At 38.5% G+C, this 13,523-nt stretch overlaps 1 protein-coding gene and 1 non-coding gene across 2 annotated transcripts; one reads left to right on the top strand and one right to left on the bottom strand.

Moving 5' to 3' along the window:
- The first annotated feature begins 231 nt into the window (after positions 1-231).
- Positions 232-6,721, top strand: pla2g10 (phospholipase A2 group X). The gene is made up of 4 exons (XM_044182528.1): positions 232-3,077; positions 4,082-4,250; positions 4,927-5,033; positions 5,695-6,721. Exons 1-4 carry the CDS (start codon positions 3,041-3,043, stop codon positions 5,841-5,843), a joined length of 462 nt encoding a protein of 153 aa, XP_044038463.1. The 5' UTR covers positions 232-3,040; the 3' UTR covers positions 5,844-6,721.
- Positions 6,722-12,377: 5,656 nt separating this feature from the next.
- Positions 12,378-12,449, bottom strand: trnat-cgu. The gene has a single exon. It is a non-coding gene; the product is annotated as a tRNA-Thr (tRNA).
- Between the last annotated feature and the right edge of the window lie 1,074 nt (positions 12,450-13,523).

The raw sequence follows: 13,523 nt of genomic DNA, 5'->3' as shown, positions 1-13,523 counted from the left end.
AGGACATGGCAACATTTCACATTAAAAATGACAATGCAACTTCAACAAGCATGTATCAATAAACCAATATTTCTATTGTAATAACAATAGTAAACATCATTATTGTTGTAATTATTAATATGTTGTTCTTATTATTAATGTATCATATAGATATATAAAAAACACACAAAATGCATGCATTTAAGTTGTTTATTTGTAGCATTGCTGTAGTTTCATTTAATTTGCCTTTGGGTGTATGCTAATGAGGATAATTTCCATGTGGGTAATAGCTGACTGTGTGGATCAAATGTCTTTGTCTTTGAGCCACATTATGTGCATTATTCCTTTGTTTTTTGCAAACAAAACTAATCCGTGAGTGAGTATACAGGTAATGGTTTCTTCAGGCAAATGATAGAGAACTGCCACATCAAGGAAATGAAGCTGAAAGTCATGCCTTCACTGAATATAAGCTTTCTATTGACTTAGAAGCTTGTCAAGTTAGCTGCTACAGAGGCTGACCATCTATAGTTCACAGCAATTTGAAGGAGTTTCTACCCTTCCACTGTCATTATTGTCAAATGCTAAAGAGAGAATAAATAGAAATGTGACAATAAATTATCATTATTTATAAAACATATGTATCCTTCCATATCTTAGGAATTAATTTGTTTACAAAAGTTCAGTCCTTGTAGAGAATTATGTAAGTTTAAATATAAATTTAATTTGCACATTTGTGAAACATAAAAACAGGGACAACAACACAGTAATAAGATGCAGTGATAAAATATGTAGAAATAAAAATAGAGTATCACAATGCTAATATATATCTATACCATTATTAGTATTACTTTAGGAATAGGATGAGCAATGATCCTTCTTTCAAACCCCCTCTTATTTCTGGAATCACTTTAACCATTTTTCTCTGTTCTTTCTTCCTCCATAATGCATTTGATTCTGTTTCATTTTGTCATCTACAAATTAGGTTTACACTTTGTTCAGTGAGATTTATCAAAACAAGTATGAATATGAGCAGCAGATGTCTGTCTATAGATCTGTGTGAGGAGGCAGACAGCCAACTACTTGCCTTCATCTTATTTTTCATCATTTCCTGACTTATTTTTCTTTCCCCAAATTAGCTTGGAGCTACTGTCTGATTCTCATTCTGGAAGGATTAATCCACAGACTCCCAGCGGGACTGATAAAAAACAGTTCAAACATAAAAACAACAGTAAAGCAGCAGTAATTGTCCTCTGGTACCACAAACAAACTGTTAATTTGAAGAGTGCCTTCCTCTTTCTGCATCTTGTAAGTGGTGTGTGGAATGTCAAATACATTATGCCAAAGTGAAAACAACAGTCCAGAGTTTAGTCAGTTTGCATTTTAACAGCATTGGATCAGAGTAGTATTTTGAAGCGTGTTTTTTCCACAAGCACACTCAGTTTGTTCTTAAATCAAAATCATAATCCTCTGGATGTTTCTCAGGCGGAAACTCATCTCGCCTTTTGTCGAGTGTTTCTCATTTAATCTGAAAAATTTATTTTTGGATTGTTTCTTTATCTACAGGCTTACTCTCATTCACATATCATCTCACCCTCAGCCTTCAGGAAGGCTAATGTGAAGAAAACCAGTAATAAACACCATAGATTGTCTGGGATTTTGCTTTCTGTTCAGTTCACTGCACATTTTTAGCTTATTCAGGCTTCACATTGACATTCCAATTTTTAAGCCAGGTGTGTTCAGCTTGATATGATCTAAATGTTGACTGGATGTTTTGTGGCAATGGATAGGTTGAGCTAAAAACAATCAGATATACATGGATTGAGGGATGCATCTCCTCTCATGCAGTACAGTCATCCTGGCAGCTATAATAACTGCCAGGAGGAGGCGCTTATCTCACACTGTGCAGAAGGATAACTGAGGAACTGAATCACAAAAAACTGTGACTTTGTCCCCTGTTATCAAAACCCAAAGCGTGTGTCTCTTATGATTTAGCTGCCCTGACATTACCACATTATGAATGACGATAGAGTCCAGTGTGACAGAGCTGAAAATATACTTTCAGTAAACATAATAAAAAGATGAAAAGCAAAGATATGACATAAATTCATGCCGTTTTCAAATCAGGTCTGCAATTTGTCATATAAACAATCTCAGCTGTTAAACTTAGACACTTGAAGTGCTGCTCAGTAAATCATACTGACAATAATGATAGCTACAGTATGTCTGAGTGGTTGTTTTATGGAGTGAAGGTCTGTTCTATTCACCCCCCACTGACATGTTTATTTCCAAGAAGAAGAAGATAGATGAGAGGCATGAGTTTGGAGGGAAAACTATATTATTAGAGTACAATTACCATAATCTGCAAGTTTGGGTGCATTTGTTGTGTGGAAGTGGAACCATATATTGTGTTGTTTGCAGTAACCAAATATGTAACAGATGCAGCAATTAGCCCAGAAGTTTATTTAAATCTTCTGTATCTAAACTCAAGTAGAGTGTTCTTTACGTTTCTTTAAGTTTCTGTTATATGTTTAATTTGTTTCCCATATCTATTCTGTACCCAGTATATACTGTATGAACATAGGATAATTGGAAAGCTCAAAATGACAAAGCATAAAATGAGTTTTATGTGTGAACCATTAATCTAGAATTAAAATTAGCATCTCTTCAAGCTTTTGGGGCACCATTGGTGCAACATCCCAGTCCTGCACCAACCCCCCAATTTCTCTGTCTGTGATTTTTAGAGGCCCTGGACAAAAAGAACATTTAGAGAAGAAACAGTGATAACAGTGATCTGGTACAAAACATATTTTTGCAGCATTAAACCTGCAGATGCGAGATGCAAACACACAAACACTGGTCCTATAGAGCTGTGAAGAAGCAGTAAAAAGCTTCAGGCTGTTTCCTGTAGGGGGCGTACAGTTTGACAAACACTGGATTAGCCTCTGGCAATGCTCAGGAGATTATTCAAACAGCATCTAAAAAAAGCTCTCCACTCAATGCTACATTCACAGAGTGTAAGTGAGCGACACTTGGTGTGGGGTTCAGCTGCCTGTTGCGTGCCATGACTTCGTTTTACCGGATACTTATCCTGTTATCTGGTAAGTAGATTATTTATCTTTGTAGTGCAGCTCCAATTAGTGATGAAATGCAATAGACTTGAGAAGTTATTTTAAGGACACAGAGCGAGTCAGTGCAGGTAACAGCCTTCAGGGGAAACTATGTGCACAGGTATTCAGTGAAAGTGTTATTCTAAGGGAGCAAGTGCAAACAAAGTCAATTGATTTTGCAACAACATTACCTACCTACCTATTTACAACATTATCTACTTTCCCATCATTTCAAGTCTGTATCTGAGTGTAGCTTTCTGGTGTTCATGAGGTGTGAGATGTGAGTGTAAAGTCAATCCTGTGTGAGTCCTATTTACTATTGTACTGGGGCTCTGTGGGTTTCAGTAACTGCTGAAACACTAAAAATGTGCATGTGGCTTCTCAGATTTCTTTTTCAGATTCTGAAGCCACTTAGAAATGGAACTTTATACATACATTCAGATGCCAGTTAATTAGATACACCTAGTCAAAAGTAATGCAGTCTAATAGAACAGTCCTGTAATAGGCTGAATCCTGCCTCCATGAAGGATATAATGTTCAGTTTTTGTTGCAGTTCAACAGCACCATAAACTGCAGCCTCCAAAATAATCCTAAAGTTGAATTAACACCTCTCTAAAACAGTTTCAACAAAAACTGAACATTATAACCGTCACAAAGGTCGGGTTTATTTCAGGACTGTTGTAATAGACTGCATTAGTTTAGCTAGGTGTAGCTAATAAACTGGTAACTGAGTGGACAAAAAAAAGGAACACATAACAGTCTAATGCAAGACAATAATACTGCAAAGAAAATGATTGTGTTAAGACTGTATCAGAGACAGTAGTGTTTCTATTATTGTGTCCAACCCTGAATACCCTACTGTATATCAAAATCTTTGAACAAAAACAGGAGGACAGAACTGTACTAAATAATGTGGATGGGTGCAAAGAAACTGAGACTTTGAAGGAGAGAGATGAGTTTGTTCTTCCTCTTTTGTTGTCTATATCTCTTTGTAGTGGCCGTGGCCTCTGTGGCGACACGCAGGTCCCAGCGGACAAAAAGAGGGTTACTCGAGTTGGCAGGAGCCATCAAATGCAGCACAGGGAGATCTGCCTTGGCTTACATGATGTACGGATGCTACTGTGGACTGGGTGGTCAAGGCTGGCCCAGAGACAAGGCAGACTGGTAAAGCACCAGCTTTAATCACACTCTTCTCAAACCTGACTGAAGAAAATACGCCGCTGTCAAGGATATCACACCTGGACATCTGATGATAGTGTGTACCAAAATGTAAACATTCAGTTGACACTCTACATATGGCCCACCTATACATTATGTGATGCAAAAGATATAATTCAGCAGGCAATGCTGATGTTTAACCCTCCACTCCACAGCTCGTGTGCACACATTATTTCCTCCTCCTGGAAGCTTTTGGTTCTCCCCAGTCATCCTACATCTTGCTTGTGTACACACAGTTTCCGTTTCTGAATGAGTCGACTCAACCACAAATGCTGTGCGATGGGACGGAGGAGGGAATAATGTCCAAATTCAGCAGACTCACATGCTCCAATGGGTACTTCAAAATAGGTCCAAAAATTCCACACCCAAATCCTAATTGCCGTCTCCTTCTTTTCCTGCTTCACCGCAAGACATCAAACCCCCTCAAACCAGTTAACTGCTAACTATCTGTTGTGAAAACTCATGTGGTGATCCTGCCCTGCCTTTTAAAATAGCCGTGGTGTGATTTAAACCACAGTGCTGTGACTATCCACCTATTGCTTTCTTGACCCTGCCTTGTCTAGTCTGGAGTTCAGCCCTCCAAATAAAACATTTATCTTGTTGTTAATCTTTCTGTATGTAGGTGTTGCCACAGACATGATTGCTGTTATGGAGATGCAGAACGTCTTGGCTGCCAAACCAAAACAGATCAGTATCAGTGGACGTGTGAGGACAAGACAGCTGAGTGTGGTATTGCATTTTTAATGCTTTTGTGTTTATATGAAACATTTTTGTGTTTGTTATTTGGAAAATAAGGTATACGATGCTTTCTTTTTTAGTGGCAGCACACGGAAACATGATGCTGACCAGTATAACACACTGACATGAGTAAACCTGAAAGTGAGACACAGATCAGGCTATGTGTGATCTACAAATATCCATGGAGTTTATGAAAACAGTAAGCAGGCAGGTGACTGTAAGGGAAAGACAGGATGTATATAACATATACAGTATTTATTAAGCCCCCATAAACCACAGTAATTTCTGTACATAAATAGCAACAGCCTTAATGAGGTTTTGAGATTTAAGTACCAAAAATAGTGGGTTGTTTATGATATTCTTTAAATAAATCAATGTAAAATTAGTTCAGAATATCCAGAATGACAGTTTGTTCCTTATACGTTTCTGTTCAGTAGCCAGAATTCACAAATTTTAAGAGCAAGTGCACCAAATTAACCATTAGGAAGCAAAATGAAGGAGCTGGACTTGTTTGTAGCACTAACAACCAAGACTTTGCAAGCATTAGAATCACACAATGTTAATGAGAAAACTACTCCAAAATTTGCATATTTAGTGAAAATCCTCTTTTCAGCTTGTCACTGAAAGGAGACATCTATGTTCTTCATTGCAGATGATTTGAAGGACAGATGTGAAAAGCTGCTGTGCAAGTGTGACAGAGACGCTGCCAAATGTTTGAGAAAAGCACCATTCATCCGGAAATATGCCCTATGGCCAGATTTCCTCTGTGGTTATGAACAACCAACGTGTAATATTTACTGACACAATAAATGCATCTGCATGTCACGTTTTCCTTTTGTAAATATAACATGTTACAGTAATAATGGGAATGGCATTGCTGCAAAATTCTCAAAGACACTCGAAATATTTAGCTTTAGTTTTCTTTTAGTGTTTTCAATTTCATATCATTATCAGGCTCTTTTAATGAAATCGTGAAAACACATAATGAGGTGTGTGAGGAGTAAAACAGTGTTGTGGTTTTGCAGATACCTTTATATCAAATGTGTTGTTTTAATAAAAGACAAAACTACTAATAAAACGTTTAAAGTAAATGAAAACTACATTTTGACACACACACACAAACACACACCTCGTGACCGCCTGAAAAGTCCTGAGGATTACAACTGTAGTTCTCATAATGAAAAGGCAACTTGAGCATTCCTCTGTTGAACCTTAGTCAAGGCTCAGCCAGAAGGTCAAATGTTAATCAGTGAGGGAAAGATCAGATAGCCGGTCCTCACAACAGTACTTTTATGTGTTGAAATACTATGCAGGGCATTGGCTTCCTTACAACTGAAGTTGACTCCCTGTGCTTTGGGAATGTCTGTGACTACACTTCATTCATTGGGGTTTTAAAAAAAGCTATTTGGAAATTTAGTGAGCTAATAGGCAAACTGAGGTTTCTTGCTTTTCTATTTTAAAGTCTGCTATAAACAGGTTTCTTTCCTTTTTCTATGAAATGTGTCAGCTGCATTGTCAGTGCTATTTCAGGGACATGACAACCAGCTGAGATCTTATTTAAAAATGTCAATGTTGTCTTAAAAAATTCAGCAAGAATGAAAGGAAAAGTGTTCAAGACGGTGGTGAGACCAGCGATGTTGTACAGCTTAGAGACAGTGGCACTGAAGAAAAGACAAGAGGCAGAACTGGAGGTAGCAGAGCTTAAGATGGTGAGGTTCTCTTTGGGAGTGACGAGGACGGACAGGATCAGGAATGAGTACATCAGAGGGACAGCTCATGTTAGATGTTTCGGAGATAAAGTCAGAGAGGCCAGATTGAGGTGGTTTGGACGTGTTCAGAGGAGAGACTGAATATATTGGTAGAAGGATGCTGAGGTTGAAGCTGCCAGGCAGGAGGTCTAGAGGAAGACCAAAGAGGAGATTTATGGATGTAGTGAGAGAGGACATGAAGTTAATTGGTGTGAGTGAAGAGGATGCAGAGGACAGGGTTAGATGGAGGCACATGATTCGCTGTGGCGACCCCTGAAAGGGAACAGCCGAAAGGAAAAGAAGAAGAATGTTGTCGTAAAAAATGACTCACTACACTTCCATGTTCATTCCCTTTTAAGGTTTTGGTAGTATAACAATATGATTGCAGATTGTTGTGCTTAAGAGAACTTCCCCATGGAGTATACAGAATAAGTTACAGTCACTAAATAGCTATTGAGTGATCTCATATACCCTTTATATTATGACCAAGTGCATGATCTCACTGGCTGTTTCACAGTTTGCTCATTTCCTCACAGTACTAAAAACAAGAGAAGCGTGTTACATCTACAACATCCGTTGCATCTTTTGCATGGTGGGATGCCTCTACAGAAAAAAATTGTGTCATCAAACCAGCAGGACATCACCTGGTTTGTAAGTCTAGATATTCGCCTGTAGATGGTGCCATATTCACAAATACTAAACTTGAAGCACACTGACACTACAGGAACCAAGCATTCATGGGCAACACACCTGAACAATGGGTTTAAACTAATTAATAATCACTGATATCATTATTGTTTAGATTTGTAAAAAAATGATTTTATGTGTGGAAGTTTCTTTAAACGAGGAGCTCTGTATTGACTGGGGATTTGAATGTTTTACATGCAGTAAATGTCTCTATTTTGGTCCACCACAGTTGGTTTTGGGTTTGGTTTGGGAACCTCCTTCAGATCAAATTGGTGAAAGTCCCGCTGTCAAGTCAAAACCTTCATTTCCTCGCTGAAACAGTATCACTGTCATTTCTGTAATTACAGTAAACCCTCCAGATGTTTCTGCTAGAGTGAACGTCACACTCCTGAGCATCGTCGACACAGTTTCTTTGTTGCATTGCTCATGAGTGTGGACTGAAATGGGACATGATGCCGTGGTGCAGTGATCAAAGTCCAGGGCTGGAAATAAGTAGCTCTGAAGTTATGGAAGTCCTACGCTTCATCCAAGAGGGTGGTTCATAGTCCCACTTTCCTGTTTGTGTATGTTCTACCTCTAATCTGTGCAAATTAAAAGAAAAAAAGTATTGTACAGCAATTGAGGCTTTGCTGCACTGCAATGCTTGCAATAAATTACATGTCATGTATTTAAAGTGTAAACATTTAAACATCCCGTGTTATATAAGCATGAAGAGAGAAAAAAATGCGCATGCCTTGTTTTTGTGGGGCTAAAATTGAAAATAACTTTTTTTAATCACTTTTTCTTAGCTGTTGTGTAGAATGAGTCAATACACCAGCTGTCTGAGCGTACTGATGGTGTAACACACGCTGTGCTTTTTCAAGCACAAATATTTTGATCTTTATGTCACAAAAGTAACATTGCAGAGAACAGTTTGATTCATCAGAGCTGCGGCGAAATAAACATTAACTTACATAACTCTGACATCTCTTACTAGGTTGTAAGTGTGTTTTTTTTAAGGGGAATTTGATGAATGGTAAATCTCTGAATGTTTCTTTGCATTACACAAGGTTTCCATTTCATTTCTGTCCAGGCAGCTCTCTCGTGAACCCCTGAGACTCTGTATGAAAGCAGCCTGAATCCTGGTCTTTTCTTTTCCCTGTTGCCTGTGAAGGTTAATGAGGTTTTTCCTCAGAGTGGTTTTCTGGCAGCTCTTGACTTTGTCGATTATCTCTCACTTGTCCTATGTACTTGCCAGTTGCCATCATCATACCGTCTGTATCTGCATCAGTGTTTGGCCGTTACCTTAAGCATCCTGTCTGCACCTTCTTCGGACTGGACTCTCTGTCTGTAATTGCTGACTGAAGAGCTGGAAAAGTTCACAAAAGAGATGCATCCTGTGCACCGTGTCCCTCACCAAGTTTAATTGTCAACACTCAGTTGCAGATGTTTATTACATTTTATCTGCTGAGAATTTGCCACATAATAATCCAATGTTACTTCACAATAACCATCAGCAACCATCTGTATTCGAAGAAATGCTGGTCACCTATCCTACATATGCATGACAGCGTGGCTGTCACAATGAATGAGTGCATTCTTTAATCCCTGCCGGGTGAGCTGACAGAACCTGTTCCACGCTAATTACGTTCTTTAATCAACTGTTTGGCTCCCCACCCGAGAGCCAGATGGCACACAATGAAGTCGTGGCTTAAACAGCTCAAACCATAAACAATGTCAACCATGTGCAGAACAAAGTATGACTTCTTACCAGCATAAGATCTGTATGCCTGTTTGGACTGCTATGTTCAGGCATATTGTGTATGATTGGTCACAATACAGAGGATTTTCTTTGTATTTGTTTCAAAGGTGACTGCGGTCTGTCTGATCTACTACTTTTTATTATATGAAATTCATAAATTACAACTTAAATGCAGTTGAATACATGATTTTGATGGGCTACAATCCCCCGCATTTATTGTGTGAAAATCTCCACTGAGTTCAGAATGCTACCACCCACACAAACAAGGAAATCAATGTGTGTGCAGCCAACAGCAGACCTGGACCTGCTGCCAATACACTGCAGGTTAAAGACTCTTTAGTCACCTTTGTGTTTTTTTTCTTTGAAGACTCCTTTCATTTGCAGGTGGCACAGGAGAAATTAAAGGAGATTAAAATAAAGAATTAACAAAGAAAGTCGTGCAGGTCAATCACAAAGGTATATAAACTTATATATTACATATACTATAAATACTCAGGACTGAAGGCCTCAGAAATTAGATTTAAATGTACATAGTTTTAAAGGTTTTGTAAAAATGAATAATAATGTAATTGTATCTATAAATATTCTATGAAACTTTCAAGGGGGAAGACATAATACCAGTTTAGTGATAATAATACTCAAGGTGATGATGCGAGTATACTAATTATCAATAACAGTATAGGAAGGGAAGGGCAACAAATTTGTACACATCTCAGCACGTCATTTACGTGGTAATATAACTCTGTTTTGCTTGTGTACATATTTAGGTCAGTACTAAATGCTAATATACAAAGCTGTTTTACACAGAATTATGTGGACATCATCTATCATTACCTAAGGATTCCACCAGGGGGCTGAATTTACAGTATTTTATGAGTTGTTCAAGAAAGGAAGCAGCCAGAAAATGCCCTGAGGGGAGACAGGGTGAGAAATATGGGAAATATTGTTAAACAGTGTCAAACATTTTAAGAAAAAAGGTTAAGAAGTTTTAACTTTTGCTTGTGATGAACCATGGCCTGGCCAATTAGCTCCAGTTTTTGAGGTACATGTTGTTTTGCTTAGGACAGCACATTTCCTGTATTGTGTTGTTTCCTAATGGGAAGGGCAGCTTCTTTTCTGCTTTTTTAACCAGCTTGGAGAAGTAAGAGAGACTCAATGAAGATGGATGTTAAATGTTTTTTCTCCAGGCCTGGACCACACAGCCCCCATCTGTGCCACAAAAACACTGGGGAAAGGCAGTAAAAGTTTGATCATTAAAACATAAGGAAGGCAGACACGTATTCTATTGCTAGATTTGGAATTTAAATAGCAGCTATGAAACGCAAAACTATTTTGAGGATTCCTGATAATTGCTTTCCTAATCTTGTTGGACGAAATGCTATGCGACCCACTCATTTCCATGAGTGTGAGATTGCGTCATATGGTTACGTAGGCATACATATACTTTTATGGTAAGCATTCTTTCAAGATGGCTTTCTTCTCTAATTTAAACTGTTTCTAGATTTGTTTGACCAACTACCAAATAGTAATATCGGCTAGGGTTGACGGATTTGAAAACAATTTCCTATTTCTTTTCTTTTTACCATTTGTCAAGTCATCTATCAAAAGCTCAATGGACAGCAAATCCTCCTGGGGAGGAAAAAACTATGAAAAATAAAGTACTATATTTTCTCATATTATTTTCATGGATTATGGGCTCAGTGTTTTTTATTATTATTGACTAGTCACAAAAAAACATACAGGTTACTATGGAAACAAGATGCTGGCACTGCAGCATGAGCTTACTAATAGATGTCAATCTCAATTGCCTTGACTGCGCGATGCACATGAGCCACTTTTAGTGCTCATGTGAAAAATAATTTTGGACCATCTGAACACAGATTCCCCATAAACAACCTGCTCTACACCTCTTTACCACAATCATCTGAGGAAACCTAAAGGGAGCTTTGTACATCAAACCATGGTGCGGTTGGTTTATTTACATGGTTAGAGCTGCTCATAGCGTCGTAAAGGATTATATCCTTTTACACCATCATAATGAATAAACTTCAGAACCAGTCATTTTGCCATCTGGATCTTATTTTCAATGACAAAGGTACTGATTTATGTGCTAAATGTAGCATTTCATCTCACAGTGATGGTGACTGGAGGTTGGACATTATCCACCAGTGCCGTGCTGTGGATGTTGCTGACTAGGGTTTTTGCAAACCACTGCAGCAGCTTCCAGTTGTTTCCTTCCTATCATCATGTGTCAGTTTACAAAGGGTCTCTTCAACAGATGGAACGTGATGATAGGCTGCAGCATGAACCAGATATGAATCATTGATGCTGCAACATGGAGCGTTACCCAGGAAACTGTACTAGTCTACTAGTTCAGTGTCAGCTGAGTATACAGGATTATAGTGAAATGATCACAATGTGATGTGAAAACATTTTCATAGGAGACTTAATGGAATATTGTGAAAAACATCATTACATTTCATGAAGTTCTGAAAAATGCGCACACAAACTGCTGACTGATGCAGACTGGACAAAAATGAGGGGGGTTTACCTGCAATCTGCTGTTATTGATTCAAAACATAACCACTGTGTGTCAAGAAATATACTTTCACCTTCAGTTTAGAAGATCTCTGCAGGAGCAACAGCAATTTTGAAACACACTGTGTCCACAACACATACTGCAGCTCACTCGGCCTGCACTGCACTATACTGTATTTCAGATTGCCATTTCTACACTAGTTTTCTTTCATTTTAATCAAACGCATTTTGTTCTTTTTGACTGACATCCCACTTGAATTAACCACTTTCTGCAGTAGCAGTTTTGGGCCTATTTCTACCTGATTTTACAACTCTCTATTTAATGCTTGATAACTTATCATGCAAACATCTTGGCCATCAGAAACTTGGTTAATGGTGTAAATTGAAGAAGACACTTGTACCATTAAATGTATTAACATAATTTCTTTAACCTATCCAAAACATCTCCATAATACTGCTTTTTTAATATATATAATCTCTCCGAGCTAATGACAAACATATTTACAAGTGATAACAACCACAAAATGAAGAAATATCAATTTGGTATAGAAAATGGATGATATGGGTATAGCTATGCAAGTGTCCATACACCTATTCGAAATATGTTGTAGTGTATTTAAAAGGCACGGACGGGGTTCGAACCCGCGATCTTCGGTTTACGAGACCGACGCCTTACCACTTGGCCACCGCGCCTGCGCTGTAACCGTTGTCCTGATCTGCTTTTGTACATCGATTATTCACGTTGTCCACGTTTGTGTAAATATGAGGGTGCAGTAGGTTAACTGTTGTCCTTTATGTACTGCCGAGACTCGACTTCCTCCCTCCAACAGACACATGAACCACGTGAGCTGCTCAGACAAGCCAGCCACCGGTGTGGCTGTATTGTTATAATTCGTCCACAAGGGGAGGCTGTTATCTGCCATGTATGAACAAAATGTGTCTATCTTTTGCAGATTTCAACAAGCAGAGGTCTCTGTACTCCTACTTCCACTGTTGGCAACAAAGACACAAAGAAGGTGAGAGCTCGCTCTTTACAGTCTTTACTCTTTGTTTGTTTGTTAAACATTAACTGATTACATTGCTGCAGTCGAGATTTCTGTACAGCTGGCGTTAGCTAAAGTGCACGACCGGACATTATACTTATTGAGAAACAAACCAGTTTAACAAAACTGGTGACTCTACTTACAGGCTGGTGTGATTACACCCACTACTTATAAGTAAGTTTGGTAATAAAAGAAAAGCCACTGGGTCATTCAATTAAAAGGCCCTGGAGCATTATGTTCAGCAAATTTCACTGCAATTGAAAATGTGCAAAGTTGAGAGTTTGGTCAAAAGTGCCCCTTCCTACTGAACTCTGCCCCCCCTCCCCCCGCTGATTCCACTATCCCCTCATATACCTTAACTTAAATGCTGCTATATTGATATTGTTTTTGCTACATGTACCACATGATCATTTGCACTACCAGACTATTTATTTATACATATACTGCGTCATTTGCACTCCAGTACTATAGTAGAAAAGGTACTATAGTCCATCCGGATGGGAGCCGAAACGTCTTGATTCTGAAAACAGTGTCCAGATGACTACGACTGAAACCTTTTCTACGATAGAACACTCCTGGACGAATGAGGGACTACACCGTCTTACTCCAGTACTATGTAGTGAATACTGCAATAACTCATCTACCGCACTGTTAACTATTTCCATAAATTGCACTACTTAATATTCATTGCACTACCGTTCTGCCCAGTCCAATTCATTATTGT

Source organism: Siniperca chuatsi, linkage group LG21, assembly GCF_020085105.1.
Source record: "Siniperca chuatsi isolate FFG_IHB_CAS linkage group LG21, ASM2008510v1, whole genome shotgun sequence".
NCBI classification, from domain to species: domain Eukaryota; kingdom Metazoa; phylum Chordata; class Actinopteri; order Centrarchiformes; family Sinipercidae; genus Siniperca; species Siniperca chuatsi.
The sequence above is the reverse complement of the archived record's forward strand: the minus strand, read 5'-3'. Positions and strand labels throughout refer to the sequence as shown.

Excerpts from the sequence above, each read along its gene's own strand:
- pla2g10 (XM_044182528.1), top strand. The coding sequence starts at position 3,041 with ATGACTTCGTTTTACCGGATACTTATCCTGTTATCTG. Across the intron at positions 3,078-4,081 it reads GATACTTATCCTGTTATCTG|TGGCCGTGGCCTCTGTGGCG; the intron begins GTAAGTAGATTA and ends ATCTCTTTGTAG. Across the intron at positions 4,251-4,926 it reads CCCAGAGACAAGGCAGACTG|GTGTTGCCACAGACATGATT; the intron begins GTAAAGCACCAG and ends TTCTGTATGTAG.